Source organism: Eucalyptus grandis, chromosome 8 (assembly GCF_016545825.1).
Source record: "Eucalyptus grandis isolate ANBG69807.140 chromosome 8, ASM1654582v1, whole genome shotgun sequence".
NCBI classification, from domain to species: Eukaryota; Viridiplantae; Streptophyta; class Magnoliopsida; order Myrtales; family Myrtaceae; genus Eucalyptus; species Eucalyptus grandis.
In genome coordinates, this window is record NC_052619.1 from 57,077,045 (window position 1) to 57,097,833 (window position 20,789).

General features: G+C 40.8%; 3 protein-coding genes and 1 non-coding gene across 6 annotated transcripts; 2 read left to right on the plus strand and 2 right to left on the minus strand.

Moving 5' to 3' along the window:
* The first annotated feature begins 4,916 nt into the window (after positions 1–4,916).
* Positions 4,917–13,960, plus strand: LOC104415225 (calmodulin-binding transcription activator 5). 3 transcript variants are annotated; one of them, XM_010026479.3, is made up of 14 exons: positions 4,917–5,339; positions 5,446–5,533; positions 6,307–6,432; positions 6,976–7,091; positions 7,548–7,636; positions 7,770–7,815; positions 8,578–8,713; positions 9,009–9,125; positions 9,220–9,275; positions 9,631–9,981; positions 10,926–11,623; positions 11,892–12,438; positions 13,123–13,431; positions 13,504–13,960. In XM_010026479.3, exons 2-14 carry the CDS (start codon positions 5,470–5,472, stop codon positions 13,549–13,551), a joined length of 2,703 nt encoding a protein of 900 aa, XP_010024781.1. In that variant the 5' UTR covers positions 4,917–5,339; positions 5,446–5,469; the 3' UTR covers positions 13,552–13,960. The 3 variants fall into 3 exon arrangements, with proteins under 3 accessions (XP_010024781.1, XP_010024780.1, XP_039154620.1); XM_010026478.3 differs by having other exon boundaries at positions 4,918–5,339; positions 9,214–9,275; XM_039298686.1 differs by lacking the exons at positions 4,917–5,339; positions 5,446–5,533 and adding an exon at positions 5,754–5,772 and having other exon boundaries at positions 9,214–9,275.
* A 1,106-nt stretch (positions 13,961–15,066) lies between these two features.
* LOC104415226 (GTP-binding protein SAR1A) lies at positions 15,067–17,941 on the minus strand. Its single transcript, XM_010026480.3, has 3 exons — positions 17,555–17,941; positions 17,227–17,358; positions 15,067–15,736 (listed from the first exon to the last, which is right to left on the minus strand). The coding sequence occupies exons 1-3, from the start codon at positions 17,681–17,683 to the stop codon at positions 15,416–15,418; spliced, it is 582 nt and encodes a 193-aa protein (XP_010024782.1). The 5' UTR covers positions 17,684–17,941; the 3' UTR covers positions 15,067–15,415.
* On the minus strand, positions 16,643–16,768 carry LOC120287966. Its single transcript, XR_005546219.1, has one exon. It is a non-coding gene; the product is annotated as a small nucleolar RNA snoR83 (small nucleolar RNA).
* Positions 17,942–19,609: 1,668 nt separating the features above from the next.
* On the plus strand, positions 19,610–20,413 carry LOC104415227 (60S ribosomal protein L29-1-like). Its single transcript, XM_010026481.3, has 3 exons — positions 19,610–19,726; positions 19,869–19,981; positions 20,078–20,413. The coding sequence occupies exons 2-3, from the start codon at positions 19,880–19,882 to the stop codon at positions 20,156–20,158; spliced, it is 183 nt and encodes a 60-aa protein (XP_010024783.1). The 5' UTR covers positions 19,610–19,726; positions 19,869–19,879; the 3' UTR covers positions 20,159–20,413.
* The last annotated feature ends 376 nt before the right edge of the window (positions 20,414–20,789 follow it).

Genomic DNA, 20,789 nt, shown 5'->3' on the forward strand with positions numbered 1-20,789 from the left:
TCTAATCAAAATTAGTCAGATCAACTCAAATGATAAAATGTAAAAAGAGTTCAGGACTCAATTATTAAAATGAAAAAATATTTATAACTGAAGTATACATCGATGACTTTTTAAATAATATTTTCGGAAATAGATTGATTTCTCATTTGGGCTTTTTGCTTCGGGCCGAGATTGGATACGGACCAAGTAAGCCCGACCTAGGCCCCGTTCTTGTGCGTGGACGGAGCGAAATTTTTCTTGGGCCAGGCCGGTGGAATGTGCACTTTTGTTCGGTTCTGACGATTTGTTTTTTGGTCTTATCGGTTCTGACGATTCAACCGTACCTTTGGCCTTTTTGCATTCAATTATGTAGTTTGACCTTGACTTATTTGCATTCACTCACGCGGTCCCTGTGCGTGGAAAAGGACGGGACGGAGACAGGGAGGGGCCACCGGTCATAAATGTTGGGGGCCATTGGGGACGATTGGGCTCTTAGTGATCTGTTTTGATCAAAGGAGTAACAAGCACTTTTTTTACATACAAGACCTTTTAATTTAAGTCCATCACGTTCCATGAACTCTCTCTCTCGGCAGCCGAGAGGCTTCGAGTGAGTGACCTTGAATCTGGCGTCTCATGGAGTCGCAAGCCAAGACCTCGGTGAATGTTGCGACCTTGTCTATTACGGAGGTGGCGAGATGGAGTGGTCGTGACCTCGTTCCGCCTATTTAGGGTGCGTTTGTTTGTGTTTGTTTAAAAATCGTTAGCGAACGAAAATAAAAAAAAATTTTGCTCCTGGAGAACAATTTTGAACAAAAACGCGTTTGGTAAATTTGTTAGGGAATAAAAAATAAACAAAACACGTTTGGTAAATTTGTATAATTTTTTTATTTCTTTTATTTTTTAATATTTTTATTCTATTTTTTCTATTTTTTTCTTTTTCTTTTTTCTTTTTCTTCTTTTAGTTTGCCGGTCGTCGGCCATGGCCGGCCATGACCGGCCGACGGCCGGCGGCCTCGCCCGGCCATGGCAAGGCTCACCGCCCTCGGCGAGGTCGAGCCTCGCCGTAGCCGGGCGAGGCTCGGCCTCGCCGGATCCGGCGAGATCGAGCTCACCCAGCCCGGACGAGGTCGGCCTCGCCTTGGTCGGGGCGAGCTCGGCCTCGCCGGATCTGGGCGAGATCGAGCTCGCCCGGCCGGCGAGCGAGGCGACCCTCGCCGGGGCGGCGAGCCTCGCCGTGGCCGGGCGAGGCCGCCGCCTCGTCGGCCGGCCGCCGGCCATGGCCGAGGCCGACCCGCGAAAGAAAAAGAAAGGAAATAAGAAGAAGAAAATAAGAAGAAAAGAAGAAGAAATACAAAAATGTTTAAAATTTGTGTTTTATTTCTTTCTTTTTGTTCCTTTAACAAAAGAACAAAAAAAGGAACAAAATGCTTGGCGCGCGTTTATGTTCCTTTTTGTTCCCAAAAAAAAAAAAAAAAAGTTGTTTAAAAACAAAAAAGAAACATAAACAAACAGACCCTTAGCTTTTTAGGTGAATTTTGATTTGCGCTTGCTTGGGTTTTCGACGGAGAGAGAGAGATAGAGAGAGGTGTTTTTTGGTAGATTTAGGGCTAGGAGTATGGTGAGGACATTTTTAGGGAGAAAATGACAATTTCATCGACGAAATTATAATTAAATGATGTCAAGAATAATTTTTCATTATGAGTTTATCTCTTGATAATGTTACATCATAAATTTCAAAGATAGAAAAACTATCTATCCCTCGTTTTGCAAGTAAATTCTTGGGATAAGTGCATGAAGTTCTGAAAATTATTATAAAAATACAATTTAGTTTTAAAATTTTTAAAAAATCAAATCAAATCCTAAAACTAGTCACAAAGTGTAATCAGTCTTAGCACTTATCAACTTTTTCGTTTCATCAAGTTGGATTGAGTTAATAAAATGATATGATTGTATCAATTCGATCAGTTTTAGAACTTGATTATAAAATTTTTATGACTTATTAGACTTTCGTAATAAGTTTCAAGACTTTTATTATACTTATCCTAAATTCTTTTTATCGATGTTGTGCCTTGGGCTCAAGCTCATTTGGGTCATTGGATTCCAATCTTAATTGTCCAATGTGCCAAGCTTTATATACCTACCTACTGTCCATTCCCTTTCGCAATCCCTCTGCCAAACTTTATGTACCTACCAACGTCCATGCCCTTTCGCGATCCCTCGAGCGATTTGCTCATGCGTCGCCAACGCATTGGTGGCCGGCGAGGGGGGCTATAAATTTTGTTCAATCTTCTCACATCAATCCACTACGGAGTCCTTTTCCATTTCCCTTTGGATCAGATAAGCAAAAGCCAACTCCACTTCCCCGAGCGTCCCTTCTCTTAACATGTGAGGATGCGAGCATCCTCGTACAGCGCCGAAAGGACGTGTACTGTAACAAATCATGGCCCCGTGGGGTCGACGGAGCTTTTCCGGTCCATGTGGCCAGAGACGTGTTCACGAGGGATGGAGGGGGACCAAGAGCTTCGACGTGACACGCTCGAAATCCACGTTGCGCCAGCAGCAGCCAAGCAAAGTCATGTGATTCACGAACCCTAGAGGGGATGGCTCGAAAGTTCCCGGGCCACCAACAAGCCCACGCGGCGGCCTAACAAGTCAAAGCATCGAGTCGATTATCTTCATAATCGAGTGTGATGTGATGAATTTGACAAGGGCGAAGAGTGATAAGTAGGGTTAGAAGGTCTGGTCAAGTATCGACTCCTGACAAACTTCTAGAATGACGAAATGGATAGAAATAAATTGAATTATACATCAAATGGGAAAAAAATGATAAAATTGCAAAGTTCAATGGATAATCATTCAAGTTAGTCAATCGAGCGATATTACAAATTCAGCTTGAATGTCCAGTCTTTCGAACGTGACATACAAATTACTCTAGCACAACAGCCAGTATTTCGACTTGTCCTAATTGATTTGAGCTTAAAGACGTCATAAATTTAGTTCGGTTGTCTAGTCTTTCGAACTTGACATACAAATCACTCTAGCAAAATAGTCGGTTTTTCAAGACCCATTATGGTCATCTTCAAGAGAATGATAAAGCTCCCGATCAATATGAACATGCGATTTGGAAGAGCTAACTCGGCTTGAATTTCTAGTCCTAACGCCACTCTCGCGACAGAATAATGCGACTTGTTGAGCCATCCTTTTCGTGACCCTAACGCTCCGATGAATTCAAAGTTATACGGCGCGGATTCCGAGGGCAAAACTGGAATGAAAGATGCCCGAAACAGTGAGCTCGTACCGTTTGTTCCATTTTCCGCTCAAGTGCATGAATTGGGAATTGACTTCGTAGTCCTAGTTCTAGCGTGCAAGTCGGGGTTGTGGTTTTCTTCGCTGTAATTTTCATTCAGTCCAAACCATCTAGAGGACCAAGCTACAGTCATGCTGTGTCTACGTGGGAGCAGCCATTTATGACGACCATATCCGTGATCGAACGACCGAATTCGAGCGACAAAGGAAAAAAAAGGAAAATCTCTAGTTATCAAAACCATGTATAAGGTAACATTTACTATGATACAATGTGTTTACGTGACGTCATTTAGCAAAGAGCACCGGAAAGACCTATATACGTTATATATAGAACATAGACAATGCTCAAACCTCTCGATCGAGTTAATCAAGTCCTTACATTTTCCAAATAAAGCATAAGCATGCCCTCTCGATAAACGGTTTCTAAACTCACCCACATGTCGTTTCCAAAATTGCTTACTTTATACCGTTAAGTAAAACCTTTTTCGATTCAAAATTTAACCGAACACAATTATAAGGCGTGGACCAGAATTGTTCTTCGGTGAAGGTTTATCTTTTGATCGAACCAATTAAAACGCTGAGGATCTGATTGCAATTTGGACATGATCTTTTGAGATTTGCGATGTGACTTATTATTGTATTTTTTTAATCAAATATTATGCAATGAAAAAAGTAACATTTCCCTATTGGATTACCGTGGACCATAAAGTCTCAAGAGCCATGATTGATAACTTTCCTTCTCGAACAAAAAAAGTCATTTTTTTATTCAGAGTTTGTCGCGGTTGATTGATCGAATTCAAGCAACAGAAAAAAAGGAAAATCTATAGTTATCAAAACCTTGTATAAGGTAACATGTACGATGACATGATGTGTTTACTCCATCGACAGGAGCAAAGAGCACTAAAAGCCTTATATACATTGTGCATCGTATTCAAATTCTTAAACCTTTCGATCGAATTAATGAAGTCCTTACATTTTTCAAATAGAAGCGCGATCATACTTCTCGATAAACGGTTGCGAAAACACTACATTCCCAACCTGGCTTGCATGGTATCCTTAAGTTGTACTCTTAACGTAAAAACTTTTCTCGGTTGAGAAGATATCTGAACCCAATTAAAAAGCGCTAAGTTGAATTACTCTTTTGGTAGAGGTTTTGGCTTTTGATCAAACCAGTTTACGTTCATGACCCCGATCGCAATTTGGACACGATCTTTCATGCTTTGACATCTGGTCGAACCGATTAAAACGTTGGGGACCCGATTGCAATTTCGACGCAATCTTTCGGGATTTGCGACGCTGACTCGTCATCGTTTATTTTAATCGAATCTGATACAATTAAAAAAAGTGAAATTTCCCCGATTGGATGACTGTAGACTTCGACACTATCGAAAGCCATGATTGGACACATTGCTGCTGAGGGCGAAAAAGCCGTCATCGCTACAGGACTCCTTGTCTGCACGCTTTTTCTATCTTTCTCTCTCTTCCTTTTCTCCACCGAGCGGGGAAAAGAAACGTTAAATTATTACTCGACCAAGAAAAAAAAAAAAAGGGTTCATTCCATTTCCTCCCGTCCGAAACAAAAAATAAAAAAAAATAGAAAAAGCTCGTTTCACTTTCCTGTCTGCGGGAGAGAGCCCTCCCGATCAGGCGCTCCGCGATCCACGGTAACTCGCCCCCCCCCCGACTTTCTCTCCCCGCGGTCAACGCCACGGACGCGACGCGATCGAGCGGGAGTAGCCGTCCGATTCGCCCGGTCGCCGACGGACGGGCGACGCACCGGATTAAATCCCCATCTCTCCTTCTCCGGCTTGCGCTGTCACGGCGAGCTGTTGTGGGAGTTTTATCGTTTTGCTGTTAGGACATAAAAGCCCCGCAACCCATCATTACGAGCGCGACGAGGTCGAGTCTCTCTCTCTCACTCCCTCTCTCTCTAAAAAGCACTGATCAGCTGCTCCGGCGGCGTCGGTCCGACGGAATCGCGGCAGCTCCGATTCCCCGCCCATCTTCCCGTTTAAGCATTCGGGGCTTCAGAATTCATTCCGTGTGAAGATCAGGTGAGTCGGCGAGGACCCTTTTGCGCGTTCTTCGATTTCCCGGCTTTTTGCTGATTAAAGTTTGGTTTTTTTTTTTTTTTCCTTCTTTTTCCTTTTTTGGGTTCAGGGATTGTTGCGCGTTGAGGTGTCGATGGAGAACAGTTTGCAGGGGATGCTCGTCGGCTCTGAGATTCATGGGTTCCGCACGTTGCGAGGTAAAGCGCGTCGGTGTGGTCGCGTGGCGAATCTTGTTTCTGTACGGACGATTATGTGGGTCGGTCGAAAATAGTGGAGGGAGCGTGGCGTGGAGTGCGAGCTCTTTTTTGTGTTCGAAGTTGCCAGCTTTTGTTTGATTGCTCGTGTCCGTGTATTTAAGCGGGAACCGGAAGAGAGCTTTTTTCCGTGATTTTTAAGAGGAACGGAAGTATCCATGTTTAGGATTTGGTGTGCTTGTGTAAGATATCATTGGAAATTTCACTGGTGGAGAGCCTTTTTTTCTTAATTGGGGTCGCTGCTTTGTTTGACTGACTTCTTTTTGGAGCTATGAGGTTTTGCCATACGGAATAAAGAATTTCGTAAAGCTGTGATTTGATTATAAGGAGTTGCATTTTGGTTTAGTATGTCAAGTTGATGAGAGATGGTGTCAAGTTAGTGTGGTGAGATGGAGCAATTTCAGAATGCGATGTTCGAGTTTGAGCAGCTACAGTGGTTGTGATGGTCAGTATCAGGGACTAGTATTGCAAGGATTATAGACCTTAGGAGCATGAAAAGGCCGTAGTTGATATATCCGATCGGTTCTTGTGTTTTATTCATGTTGTTGGAATTTAGACTTGCATGATCAAGCTCTTGTGATCCCATTTTCAGTTTTCTCACTGTCACAAGCCTGAGTGCTACTTAAATGATTATTCTGGAGAGATGGTGTGAATTACCTCGAAATTTCCTACTGCTTGGCATGCGTATTTTCCTAAGCTTTTTTCTATATGCGCAGATTTGGAAGTTGACACCATGTGGGAGGAAGCCAAGACGAGATGGCTTCGGCCGAATGAAATCCACGCTATGCTTTGTAATTACAAGTACTTCAGCATACTTGTCAAGCCAGTAAACCTGCCTAAAAGTAATCAACTTATCCTATTTCTTTGGTAGTATTAAATTGAGTTTACTGTTGACCGTGTGTTACTTTTTTTTTTCCAAACATCGAAACGTACACAATGTTTGATTGTATAGAAGATCACCTCCCACACCATCTGTACGGATTTTTTTCAATTTATAAGCTACCAATTCCATGATCTGGTGGGAGTTAGCTCTTATAACCCTTCAGAAATTTTTTCCAGATGTTCATGAATTTCTTTCAAGTCCTGAAAAATGTTGAAACAAACGACTGTGGAATTAGTGTCCTAGTTATAGACAGATGACGGGACTTAGGCTCTTTCAAGTTATACCATCAGTTATGTAGGTGTAACCAAAACCAAGGGTCAACTTCCCTTGCTTTAAGTATTCTCCTAAGATAGCATTTCATCACAAAGAAAGAAGATATTCAAGGAAGATGGAGAAGTTTATATTGTCTTTGGCTTCATTGGAATTTTCAGTTTCGCCAACTTTTCATAGATCAAAATGGGTTTCACCATGTTGCCTTGTTGTTATCCTTGTTATGTAACAGGTGGAACCATTGTATTATTTGACCGTAAAATGCTTAGGAACTTCAGGAAAGATGGTCATAACTGGAAGAAGAAAAAAGATGGGAAGACTGTTAAAGAGGCTCATGAACATCTAAAGGTGTGTCTTCTTTTTTACTTTTCTCAAGTATAGGAACTTCTTTGCAAGTGCTGCTCTCTCGAGTCCATTGATGTTAAATTTATGTTGGCTTTGGCTGTTATGAAAATAAGGCTTTGAATACTATCTGAGTGGAGTCAAACAAACATATTTGGAAAGCCTTATTTGACTTGAAAATAGATATTCGAAGGAGATCTGAGAACATAAAATGATTTTCTTGAAGACACTCTTGTTCTCCCCTCAAATTGAGTTGCTTAGAAAATGCTAAGGACTTTCTATAATTCCCTAAGATCATGTCAAGGAAATGCGCCTGATTTAAACCCTCGCAATCACTTCCTTTTGGCGACAATCCATGTCATCACTTATTCATTGTGTTTCTCTTCATCTTTTCTTACTTCTTTTCCTTTTTACTGTGGTTTCCATATCCCCTATTATGCTGCTTTTACATTTCATTTCCAGGTTGGTAATGAAGAAAGGATCCATGTGTATTATGCACATGGTGAAGATAACCCGACATTTGTTCGTAGGTGTTACTGGCTGCTTGATAAGTATGTATTTTCCTGGTATTCTTAGATAAACAATCTGCATATGCTACTTCTATATCTGTCTGTGATACGTTGAAATGATCATACACCGAATAGTGTATGAACTAACCATTATTGTTTTGCCTTTTCTTTACAGGACTTTAGAACATATAGTCCTTGTTCATTATCGCGAGACACAAGAGGTTGGTTATCATATCTCACTAGTCATATTAGCTCAGTTGAATGTTCGTCTTAGTTATCACTCAGTCAGGTATCTTCAACAATGCACTAGATTCTGTATCACAGTGAGCATAGGGAGATCTTAACTGCAGGACCCCTGCAGAAACTCCTTAGATATTAAGACTCTTTAACAAGTGCTCATATCTTTGAGTTTGGGTTGGTAAAATCATCCTACATAAAGTTTTTAACGTAAGGGATGTGTGCCTGTGAGGTTTATCTATTCTTGTAACTTGCAGCTTTACCTTCTTTTTAGATTTGCTTATTTTGTGTTTCTCTTACTTCATATGCTAAAAGAGCCTCTGTCATGCATGCAAAAGCAGAGATCAAGCTCTCACTCACATGATGGCTGCCCTGTATGGATGAGTGTATAAGTACGGGCAACATCAGATTTAACAGGGCTGGGGGCATATGTAGAAACTGTGAGAAAATTGCGAGAAAACACTTGTACCTGAGGTCCATTTGGTTCCATAGCTTTACTCCTCTTTTCTCCTAATTGGGACTTAGCTTTTCTATGGTCACAATTATGTGATTATAGCTGTGGTTACCAGAGATGTTACTGAAAGGAAAGGCAATTGGATAGTGTGCTAGCTAACCATTTGTCATCAAGCTTACTTACTTTATTGAATTCTTTCAAAGTCATCTCGTGAGAAAGGCTTATTTTTTATCCCCCTGAAAGCAGCACTATGTTCTGATCCTGCATTGGTCTTTGTTGAATTGTCATCCAGTCACAAGGTTCTCCTGCAACACCTGTAAATTCACATTCTAGCTCAGTCTCTGATCCTTCTGCTCCTTGGGTTTTGTCTGAAGAACTTGATTCTGGGACTAATCAAGCTTATTATTCAGCAGAAAAAGGACGCGCAGGTGACTACCCTCAAAGTTACTTAATTTGAAACGTGTGGAGTTTAATCTGTGTCATCAGTCCCATTCTGTTTGACAGCATAGGATGTCAAAGTGAAGGGACTATAAATCCTTCGACAAAAGAGTAAACAGGACTTTAGGATTGTGGACTATAAATCCTTCGACAAAAGAGTAAACAGGACTTTAGGATTGTTCTTCCTTTCTACTCGATGAGTGGTCATAGTGGTTAATTACTTCATGCCAACAAAGAAAATGGACTATTCTTTCATGCTTTTATTTGTTGCTGCATATTCAACAGAGCCTGGCGATACTTTGACTGTCAGAAATCATGAAATGAGGCTTCTCGAGCTTAACACTCTTGAATGGGATGAGCTTGTGACAGATGATCCAAATAACTTAAGTGCGTCTAAAGGAGGTAACCAACTGGACTTTTTTCTAATTAAATGGAGTGGCATAATGTTTTGCAGTTTGGAAATTACTGACGGTTCTGATTTCTGCTTTAGCTCCAGATGGAATTTCATGCTTTGAACGACAAAATACTGCAGAGTCCATTGCTATCAATAATGTAAGCCTCCATAAGAGCTGCTTCTTGTTCGAATTGCCGCAACATCATCAGATTCTTTTTTTTGTAACGACTACATGCTAACTATGTTCTTTCTACTTTTTTTTTTTTTTTCAAATCGGTTAAAAAATGGAAGATGCCAATTTGAAGCATGAATTCAGTATAGCAGAAACATTCTTGATTTCATTATCTTGTTTAACAACAAGAGGGACTTCAAGAAATGATGTCCTAATTTATTGCTTCTGAAAAACTTTAGTTGCTTGTCTTGTCGTATTTTTGTTAGCACCTTTACTTCTTTTGAGGGAGTTGGTACACTTCTTTTCTGGAAGAGGATGTCAACCCTTATTCACCTTTGCAGGGCGTCCTATCACCAGGAGTATGTCATCTTGATAAGCTAAATGATGTGGTTTCTACTATGGGAATTCAGGCAAATTCAAATCCTTCAAGAAGTGATTATATACCAATTAGCAGTCCAGGCTTCTTTGGAAATGACGGTTTGCAAAGTCAGGATAGTTTTGGAAGGTGGATGAACTACATCATGACTGAAACACCGGACTCAGCACATGATGCAGCACTTGAATCTTCAATTTCCTCGTGTCATTTTGGACCTTCATCTGTAGCAATGAATGATCAACCCTCCTCTCCCGAGATAATATTTACCATCACTGATGTTGCACCTGCATGGGCCTTTTCAACTGAGAAAACAAAGGTTTTTTATTTCACTGCAATATTTCATATTTTAACTCAGTTTATGCATTAATTTACTGGTATAAAAGTGCTCTCTTCCTCTAAAATCGAATAAGTTAGTTTTTATATGTAGCCGACTCCCCCTTAATGTGAAAGATGGAAGTATGAGGATGATTGATGTGGTCGTGATTCATCTCATGCAAAGTAACTGCAACTTTTAGTGGTGGTTCTGTATTTATGAATATGTAATTATGTCATAATCCACCTTATGTAAAGTAATAAAGATAGGAGCTAGTGCTAAATGATTACTTTTCTGCTTGATGGGTTTAATGGTCTTGTGAAGTAGACTTGAGCTTATATACTTGGGACGAGGATTACCAGTTGCCTTAATAGTGTTAAGGATCTGATTCTCTTTGTCTCAGCAATGTCCTAAGACAGAAGACATGATGCAAGGGCACCATGTAGTTTATGGGAATACCAGATCGGTTTCATTTAAACTAATGAGCAAATAGTAGAATTAGAATCCTGGAAAGCTGTGGTTTCTGCATACTGCACAAATCAGCAGCAGATTATGCAAGGAGGTAGTACTTGGTAAAAATTCTAGTAACTTGTGGAAAATTCTGTTTCCTTGATTAAAGCAATATGCCTGATTTTCCATATGCTTAAGAGCATAGTGGAGTGTCCTACAAATATAGGACATTAAAATTCAGTTCTTCTTTCATGCGATTTAATTGAACTAGCTTGGAATGTTGGTTTTTTCCCCTTCTAACGTATAAGATATGGAATTTTCAGTTTCCTTCATTGTGCCACCTCTAGTTTCCTTTTTATTTGTCAAAGATACCTAAAGGTAATTGCTTATGTCACACAATTATTTGACCATGTGGTCCACATATTTGTATTGCATCATACAATTGTTCGCATGAAATGCTCAATTTATTGTCTAAGCTCATGTGCTTATCCTAACAGATACTAATAACTGGCATCTTCCATGAGGGATATCTTCAACATTCCAAATCCAATATGTCTTGTATTTGTGGCGATTTTTCTGTTCCTGCCGAACTTGTTCAAGTTGGAGTTTATCGCTGTTTCGTAACACCACATACTCCTGGATTAGTGAATCTATGTTTGAGTTTTGATGGTTATAAACCTATCAGCCAAGTCATCCAATTTGAGTATCGGACTCCTCCATTACATGATCCCGTGCCTTCTAATGAAGACAGGTCAGAGAGGGAGAGGCTCGAACTTCAAATGAGACTTGCTTTTCTGCTGTTTTCTTCTCCTAAATATCTTGATATCGCATCCTCTAAGGCCTCTACAACTGCCCAAAAAGAAGCAAAGAAGTTTGTCCAGAAAACTTCAAACATCTCCAAAGACTGGGCTTATTTATTAAGCTCAGTTGAAGATGACAAGATGTCACTTCCGCATGCTAAATCCACTTTGTTCGAACTTTTGTTAAAGAACAGACTGAAGGATTGGATATTGGAAAGAGTAATTGCTGGTGGTAAAATGACTGAGTATGATATGCATGGTCAAGGTGTTATACATCTATGTGCAATTCTGGAATACTCATGGGCTATTAATATGTTTGCCTTGTCGCCATTTTCATTGGACTTTCGGGACAGGTCTGGGTGGACAGCTCTTCATTGGGCAGCAAATTGTGGGAGGTAAGTCATTTTGATTGAGTGATATGGTATTATAGTTAGGACATTAGTCTTCCGCACCAGCCATTTGTAATTTTTTCTGCTTAACTAGGATAGAAATGTACTGGGTTGTTTTCTCTAAATTTAAATTGCTTTTATCTGGACATTTAGAGATCAGCATGTCGTGAATTTTCAATTCATTTAAGCTCTTGATTGTGAGTTGGTCCAAGAACGATCTTTGTGAAGTTATATTATTCTGTCAAATCTTATCGTGTGAAGTTCCTTGTAACAGTCAGAAAATGGTTGCAAAGTTGTTGTCTGCCGGGGCAAAGCCCAATTTGGTCACTGACCCTACTTCAGAAAATCCTGCTGGATGCACTGCTGCTGATCTCGCAACAAAGAAGGGTTATGAGGGCTTAGCTGCATATCTTGCAGAGAAAAGTCTTGTACAGCACTTTAAGGACATGAGTATAGCTGGAAATATCAGTGGTTCATTACATACTAGCACAAATAACACAGTCAGCAATGAGAACCTCAGTGAGGAGGAGTTGTATTTGAAGGACACTTTGGCAGCCTATCGAACAGCTGCAGATGCAGCCGCACGCATACAGAGTGCATTCCGGGAGCACTCCTTGAAAGTAAGAACTCAACAAGTTGAGTATTTGACCCCCGAGGATGAAGCACGCAATATTGTTGCAGCCATGAAGATACAGCATGCATTCCGCAACTTTGAGTCTCGGAAGAGAATGGCAGCTGCTGCCCGAATTCAGTATAGGTTCCGCGCATGGAAGATGCGTAAAGACTTTCTTAATATGCGTAAACAAGCTATCAAAATTCAGGTGAGCATTTCCCTTTTTACGGTCACTAATTCAGTGGTTAGCGATAAACCAGTCTGAACCATGTTGTCGATGAGACTGGTCAGTATTCTTTTTTCACTGGACTTCGATGAACTTATTAATTTGAGTTATGGCTGCCTGTCAAAGATATTGTTTACAATAAACTGTTAACAAATTCTGGATATTCGATTCTGCTGGAATTCCCTCATGTAAAATGCCGATAACTTGATAGGTGCTATTCAAATTGAAAAATTAATTATAGAGAAAATGATGGCTCAAAAAGTCCATTAGCAAAGCCTTTTAGTCTAACAAGAGGACAGTATATTTAGCGTCATAATTTTGATATATTAGTTTATCATAGGATCTCAATCACAGGAATCTGATTCAGGATTAAAGAACTATTTCATGACTACTAGAATTGTTGACCAACTGCTATACATCTAAGATCCTGACATTAAAAAGAACAAAAGACAGCTTTTTGATATCAGAAGACACCTTATGGATGAGCCAAAAGTGGAGCACACCACATCATGCCTGGTTTATGTTTTTTCTCTCCAGCTGCAGCTCCTATAGCCATGAGAGTTGACCTGATTTGGGGCCAATTATTTTTGTTTTCCTATAACTGAATGCCTTTTTTTGAGATCCTGAGTAATAGTCTTAGTGAAATTAATCTGTCGCATCATACAGGCTGTTTTCCGAGGCTATCAAGTGCGGAGGCAGTATGGAAAAATTATCTGGTCAGTGGGAGTTCTTGAAAAGGCAATTTTACGCTGGCGGTTAAAGAGGAGAGGTTTCCGAGGGCTTCATGTTGAACCCACTGAAGCAATCGTAGACCAGGGACGAGAAAGTGATACGGAGGAGGACTTCTTCCGAACAAGCCGAAGACAGGCGGAAGAGCGTCTTGAGCAATCCGTAGTAAAGGTCCAAGCCATGTTCCGCTCAAGGAAAGCACAAGAAGAGTATCGCAGGATGATGCTGGAGCACAGCGCAGCACAGGTAGGTTTTGTGATACTATCAATGTCTAAATCCATCTTCGGATAATTGACAACTGCCCTTTGTTTTATGCAGTTAGAATTTCAAGAATTGTTCGGTGATGATGTTGACATGGAGAAGTGAAGTGGGCTTCATGGGATCTTTTAAGGAGGGAACTGCTATCTGTAGCCTTTTAAGGACGGAACTGCACTCTGTAGCCCAAGTTAGCACATGAATGTTGAAAGGGTTAGTTTATCTTCTGTATACTTCGCCTGTAAATGCTTAGCTGAACGTAGATATGCGCCATTGACCCTTTCAAAATGTTTTATAAATGGAAGGGCTCGTGGTTTCCATGTTCATATCTGTCGAGAAAGCGTGCATACTCTTTTGGGTTTGTGTTGGTGGAGCAAGCAGCTACGGTCGGTCGATGTTATATTATTCACAGTGCCATGTGTCCAGAGTCCGAACATTGCTATCATTCTTCCTCGTGAGGCCGTGACCGTATTTCTTACTAAATTTAGCAATTTAAAAGTGAAGACCTCTTCCTCGCCAACGACAAAGTTTGTCTATGGCATTGGAACTGGCATATGGTATGGCGATTTTGTCGTGGAGATCTGGAAGTGTGATTCTTGCAAATGATCCATTGGGGAGAGACGGCAAACTCTGGCAGATCTCTTCTTTGTGCATGGCCTAATTGGTATACTCAACAGCATCCATCTATGTAGTCTCAAAACTCTCACCTTTACTACAAACGAATGAACGAACGAATGAAGTGCGTTGACCTTTTCTATGTTTTGGTCGAAGAAATGCTTTGACTTCATTTTCCCTATATTGCCAGTTTCTCGGCCGCTGCTAAAATACTGAACTAGGTCCGTCACTCCCAAATAAATGAGTCAACCGGATCCTTACGATTTGACCAAGCAAAAGTCCCAATCAGCTACGCTAATATATCTAACATTATCATTTTATTTTGTTCTGGCCACCACTCACTGAGGGTAAAAATGGTAACATTTCTGTTTCGGATAATAATTTCTTTTCAGAAATAGTTCTTTTTTATTTCTACTCTCCGAAACAATTTTTAAGTAAAATAACGTATTTGACAACTACACAATTTATATTCTTGAAATAGAAAAAAAAAATAGGTATATCTTTGCTAAGATTCATAAAAAGAATAATAATGCATTTGATACGATCTATAAAAAGTATAGGAATGCGTTTGATCACCACCAACCGCAAACGCCGACCTCTGGTTGCCGCCACCAACCATCACGGCAGTGACGATTAGTGGTTGGTGGCCTGTCGGGATCGGCAAGGAAGAAGAATAAAAGAAAAGGAGAAAAAAATGACTTATTTCTAAAAATTATTCCTGAAAACAAGAAGTTACGTTTTGCTACTTTTTGTTTTTGTTCTAAATCTATTCCCAAACTACTTTCTATTCCAGAGAGTAAAAAATTAATTGACGTTACCAAATGAATTTATGTTATTTTTTTATTCCAAGGAGCAAAAGAACAAAAGAATAAAGGAGCAGAAACGTTCTCATGCATTACCCAAGTCAATGTGCCCGCATCTCATCTCCAAGGATCAAAAACCATGCTAAAGTAGCAAGAACAAGGCAGGTAAACAACACCGTAATAATTAACTAAGCAATCAAACAGAGGAGAACAAACTGCATTACACGAGCGACAGCTTGCTCATGATGACGACGTAGTCATTCATAGTTGATTGCAAAACAAAGAAGTGTATGTCGTGAAAATCAAGGACATTAAAACGTAGGAGAAAAAGTTAAAAAGCATCAAAATTTGCCAACAGAGACTATCTAAATCTCACAACTCCAAAATATAAAGCCAATACAAGTATCATGTGGACTTGCCACCCCTGTTTATCTTTAACTCCGTTAAAAAGAATAGTAGAAGTTCCTCTTCTAGTTTGGCTGTAGCTGCTAAGTGCAGCATCATCGAAAAAATATGCTGAGAGTTCCTCTACTGCCCAAACAAAGAATTGAGACTCCCTACTTTATATATTGTGAAAGCCACTTAAATCCATCGCCGTACCCCATCTTACGGACAATACTGCACATAAAAACCTCGACAGGTCGAATGTTGCCATCTGTGAGATTAACCTTCCCCTTGCCAGTTGTGAAGTTGCTCAAACCCAAATGATAGCATAACTCATCTTCTGAGGCTGCATAAGGGATATCAATCTTATTCCCTAGCACAAGAAATGGAACATTAGCCAGGGCTTCATCGGAAAGGAGTGCATCCAGCTCCCTCTTTGACTCAGCAAATCTCTCCTTGTCATAGGCATCTACCAGATACACCACAGCGTCCACCTATTTTCGGTAAGGAAGATTTGTAAAGATTTCAGCAATCTTTCACATGCAGTGTCTCAGAAAAGTGGCAAATAAAACTACATTCAAGTCAAGATCTTAAGCCAGCAAGAAGACTTGGAGATACACACAGTTGGTGAACAGGGGCACTGGGCAGAGCTTTAATTAACGTAGTGGAAAGGGCAAGAGCTAAATTATAGGAAATTATCCGTATTTTGGAGTCTGGACCAATGATAATGGCAGAGATAGAGATACCTTCTGAGAAAACAAGGGGGGGAAGTAATGCCAATTACAAAGAACAAAAACCAAATTTTAATGATGCTAAGACATCTCCTTCCCCTTATTTGCCCTGTGTGGAAAAAAGGCACCATGCTTCCCCCAAAAAAGGAAAAATATGAGAAAAAGGGAGTAATCCACAACGGACAGTTGAAACCTTAAACTCGATGTTACACTAAATCTATTTTAGTACCTTTAGGTATTGCTTTCCAAGTTCCAACTAGAATCACTCATAATAAAAAGAAATGGGTTTTATCAGGAACCTTAGGCGTGCGCTGCTACTGCTATCATGTAATCGAGTCTCCTTATTTTCACCAAGAATCAAGGACACCGGACAATTCACAATCCAATCTACACAAGGTGGACAAAGGTATTGTGAAAAAGGTCTGAAGCCGTTGACAGTACTGCAAGATTGGAGAGGGCAAGATATGTTTGTAAAAACTAAAATTCCTAACAAGACCATCTAGTTGTAGGTACCAGTAACAAGTGTGCTGATCAGCTGTAGCCTTATGCTACCAAAACATCTAGACATGGACAAATCATGGAAAAACTCATAGAATTGACACCACGGCCTTGCCTCTTCCCTAGAATAACTAGCGTGTCCTAGTCAATATCTTGAGAAACAGAAAGAGACATTGTATGGTTAGTTACTAACAGGGCACCCCCCTTGGAAACTGCAGAAAGGCGCCACCTCCGAAACATTCCCATCACTGTTTGCCTCCCATGAATCAGATAAACATAAGGAAGTCAATCTGGGATTATGAAGGCAGAATCTGTACAGCAAAAAGATTGGCAAATTGAGACATGCCTTCTGGCTTCTTATATGGTGATCTACGACTGTTTCAGGGTGCTCATGACAAGCACAAGAACTCAACTCCACTAGAAACCAACGTGGCAACAATTAGACATGAAAGCAAATTGAAGGCAGATATATGCCACAATCAAATATTGAGAACCTAGACGAGTTCCTTTGATTCAGAAAACAAAAACAAAACCAGCATGGCCTGATGGATCTGGTCAAAATAGGAACTTTAGGATGAAAATGATGCAAGACACAACAACCGTCGGCATCTTATAAATCAAGAAACGAATTCAGATGCAAATTCCCTAGTTCCACAAACTGACTTTTCAAAACTCTATCAATCATATACTCCAATTGACCGAGCCCATTAAATACCGAAGCAACTGATCGCCATCGCCCATTCTTCTTTTCATACCTTAGCGTAGTAATCTTTCCAAACTCTCCGAGCAATCTGGTGACCGCCCAGATCAAAAGCCTTGAACTTGATCTTCCCGATGCTCAGCTCCTCCGACGTCGGGTGCTGGGTCGGCTGGTGCTGCACCAACCTCTGCCAAAAAAAAAAAAAAAAAAAAAAAAAAAAAAAAAACGCCCAACCACCCAACAAGAAACCACGCAAACCCCCATCTCGAAATCGTCAGAAACGCCTCGAATCCAAACGCGGGCATTACCACAAACAGTTGGCGGGCGCGTCCGGATCAAACCCGAAACGAGAACAAACGAGGGAAAAAAAAATAACGACGGACCTCGTCTTTCAGCATGTGGAGGAGGGTGGTCTTGCCGGCGTTGTCGAGGCCGAGGAAGAGGATCTTGGCCTCCTTCTGCCACAGGCCCAGCGAGGCGAGGACGCCGTAGAACCAATCCAACAGGAACATCGCCGCCGGCGAGCCTTTCTTCAAAGAATCTCTCTCTCTCTCTCTCTCTCTCTGGTCCGGAGGCGTTGAAGCTTCGTTGAACGGGAGTCGTCGGAAGGAGAATCGGTCGAAGGGCGAGAAAGGTCAGATCCAAGGCGGAAGATCTAAATAGTCCGTTCGGGGAAGCAGGCAAGAGGAGAGATCATTGTGGAGAGAGAGAGAGAGAGAGCATGGAGGAAACGAGGCATAATAAATTTTAAAAAATAAAAGGAAAGAAATTTGCAAAAAATTAGTAACTTGCGGATTTAGTTACTCGATTAGTCAAAATTTGCTGGCCCCCAAAGAAAGTCAAAGTTGCACTCCTTTGACTCAGCAAGTAAATTCAAATTTGTTTTTAGGGGGAAAAGAAAGGAGTAATTTCGAATTTGGTATAATATGATCTCACCTATTGATAATTACATCTTGAGATCACTGAGATAGTTGGCATAATCACTTCAATAAAGAATGAGTCATTTTATACTTTATTTGTTATCCTAAAACTTTTAGGTTGTTGGTGGTGTATAATAGTTTTGGTTTAAATTGAATATTTCGTAAAGAGTATAAACCGTTATGATAACATTGGAATGAAATCGTTGGAATAGATCTTCTCCCTCCGCCCCTTTTCCATATGAAAAGGATAATTATATCGCAGATTTTCCCTTTCTTTGTATCATTGATTTTCTTTCAAAAGTCAATGACGAAAAAGAGAAGGTGTAATAATGTATGTGAATGCGAGGCTTTTGGTGATTGGCATTTCTACCGCTAATGCACTATGAGCAAAATTCAAATAAATTATTTAACAAAATGTCGATGTGACAGTTTATTCTGAGCACATAATTTCATTGGTTATGTCATTGGTTTTCTTTCGAAAGACAATGACAGAAAAAGAGAAAGCATAACAACATGCTACGTGAATGCGAGACTTTTGGTCATTAACATTTCTACTACTAACATACTTCGAGTAAAATCTGAATAAATTATCTGATAAAATGTCAATATAACAGTTTATTCCAGGTATACAATTTTTATTGGTTATATCATTGATTTCAATGTTACATTATAAAAGAAATCATTTTGATGCCAAATCAATTAGTACCTTCAAGAATAACAAAGAAAAGTGAACGCAATCTAGGGAGGAAGAGAAAGGGTGGGGGCCAAGGAGGAGGTCCGCCGATGATTATTAGACCTCACCTAGCGCACGACAAGGACGACCAACTCTTTTTCATAATGCGTGCAGAACTCGTTTAACCCATGTTCTGTCTAACGGGCAGAGGGATGCAATTCTCTATTGAAAGGAGCAAAGAGTAATGATCAATTCTTTATTATTTATTGGATTTTCTGTTTTTAATATTTCTAACGAGAATCACATGCATTGAAGCGATTAAAGTTTCAACCAATTAGAGAATGATCTATCAATTGCTCTACTCCATCCAAATCTAGCACGTCACCATTCATGGGTCACGGTGCATCAATAAACAAAAGTAAAGATCTAACTGGAATTTATTTAGAACGATTGGAATCACAATATTCAATATTTCGATTCTAAAACGTATCAAAATCGATCGAGAGCACCCCCATAGAATTTATCTTGATCTAATGACACTCGGCATCAATCTCGCCGAATGAACTCTAGAGATTGTATCTACGGGATCGATGAAGAGCATCCTCGATTCTCGTTAGCACGTTGCACTGCACATGTTCCGAATTGGGATTCCAAATTGCGATCTCGAAGAGGTGGAAGGTTTGATAGCAAGGCGGGGTTAGGTACAAAATCCGCGGCCCGTCTGTTTTACAGGCCCACCAAGGCCCAGGCCCATAATCAAATCCATTTGGGCTCAAAGAAGCCCTTGAAACTCGGGGCGATCTCCTCCGGAGGCCCACGAGGCCATTCTAGTCTTTTCCCGGCACGCTCTCGGCAGCTAGGGTTTCGAATAAAATGGCACCATAAAGAGGAGACGGAACCCCAATCTCTCTCTATCTCTAGCAGCAGAACCAGGAGGAGGAAGGAACCCTAGCTCGACCTCGGTAAGCCGTGCGCCGCCTCTTCTGTTCGATTCGATTCGAGCCGTCGCCGATCGGTTCTGGGTTCCTGTTTTCTTGCTGAATTTTTCGATCTTGAAGCTGCGAATTCTGAGTTCTTGATTTCGATTTCGTGTGGTGTGAGCAGAGAGAGAGAGAATGGCGAAGTCGAAGAACCACACCGCGCACAACCAGTCCTACAAGGCCCACAAGAACGGCATCAAGAAGCCGAGGAGGCACCGCCACACCTCCACCAAAGGGGTAATCTTTGCCTTCCTCCCTTTCTCTCTCTCTCTCTCTCTCTCTGGTTTGTCGTGGTTTAGCTGCTTAGCTTGGTATCTGCTTGGATGGTTTCAGATGGACCCCAAGTTCCTGAGGAACCAGAGGTACGCCAGGAAGCACAACCAGAAGAAGGAAGGCGAATCCGAAGAAGAGTAAACTTAGTTTTTTACCGCATCGAAAGGTGGCGTCTTTTCGGGGGTCGCCGTCGATTACTAGGGTTTGGTTTTTGTTCTAGACATTATGTCAAAGTTTTAATTTTTGATGTGTGGTCATCCAATTTCTACTGGGTTACATTTTGATTAATATGTTAGCTGACATTACTTGTTTTTAAGCCGTCTATTATCCAGTTCTGAATTCCGGTCGATGCTAGTGCTGTTCTCCTGTTATTCATAATCGGGATTTTGAGCCTTATATTTGTCTTCCTTTGGGGGATGGAATGTGTAGGGTATTATAGGCGAATGCTTGCTTATTGTGTTGGGGCTGTTTGGTGGAAGCGCCTGCTTGGCTTCTCTTCTTGGGGAATAACCTACCCAAATGCTGAAAGCTTGGTTAGTAGACGCTAGGGTATTCCGGGGTTTTTGACAGCCCAGAAAAAATCGAAACATCATTGCCTGTCTCTAAGGTTATCTCTCCCCTCAAGAGTCTTGCTGAGGTTGCAAACTGAATGATGCATGGAGAATCTGAAGGAGGGTTGTAGTTTCTGTTGTCGTGAATGGAAGGATGGGTTTGTGTTTGTTCAACATGATGTTCGAACCAATGGAACGGTTCGGTGAATTGAGCTAAGATA

Coding starts and splice junctions, on each gene's coding strand:
- LOC104415225 (XM_010026478.3), top strand. CDS start 5,470: ATGGAGAACAGTTTGCAGGGGATGCTCGTCGGCTCTGAGATTCATGGG. Junction 9,982..10,925: donor TTTCAACTGAGAAAACAAAG/GTTTTTTATTTC, acceptor TTATCCTAACAG/ATACTAATAACTGGCATCTT. Junction 11,624..11,891: donor TGGGCAGCAAATTGTGGGAG/GTAAGTCATTTT, acceptor TCCTTGTAACAG/TCAGAAAATGGTTGCAAAGT.
- LOC104415226 (XM_010026480.3), bottom strand. CDS start 17,683: ATGTTCCTGTTGGATTGGTTCTACGGCGTCCTCGCCTCGCTGGGCCTG. Junction 17,359..17,554: donor TCCACATGCTGAAAGACGAG/GTCCGTCGTTAT, acceptor TTTTTTTGGCAG/AGGTTGGTGCAGCACCAGCC. Junction 15,737..17,226: donor GGAAAGATTACTACGCTAAG/GTATGAAAAGAA, acceptor TACCGAAAATAG/GTGGACGCTGTGGTGTATCT.
- LOC104415227 (XM_010026481.3), top strand. CDS start 19,880: ATGGCGAAGTCGAAGAACCACACCGCGCACAACCAGTCCTACAAGGCC. Junction 19,982..20,077: donor GCCACACCTCCACCAAAGGG/GTAATCTTTGCC, acceptor GGATGGTTTCAG/ATGGACCCCAAGTTCCTGAG.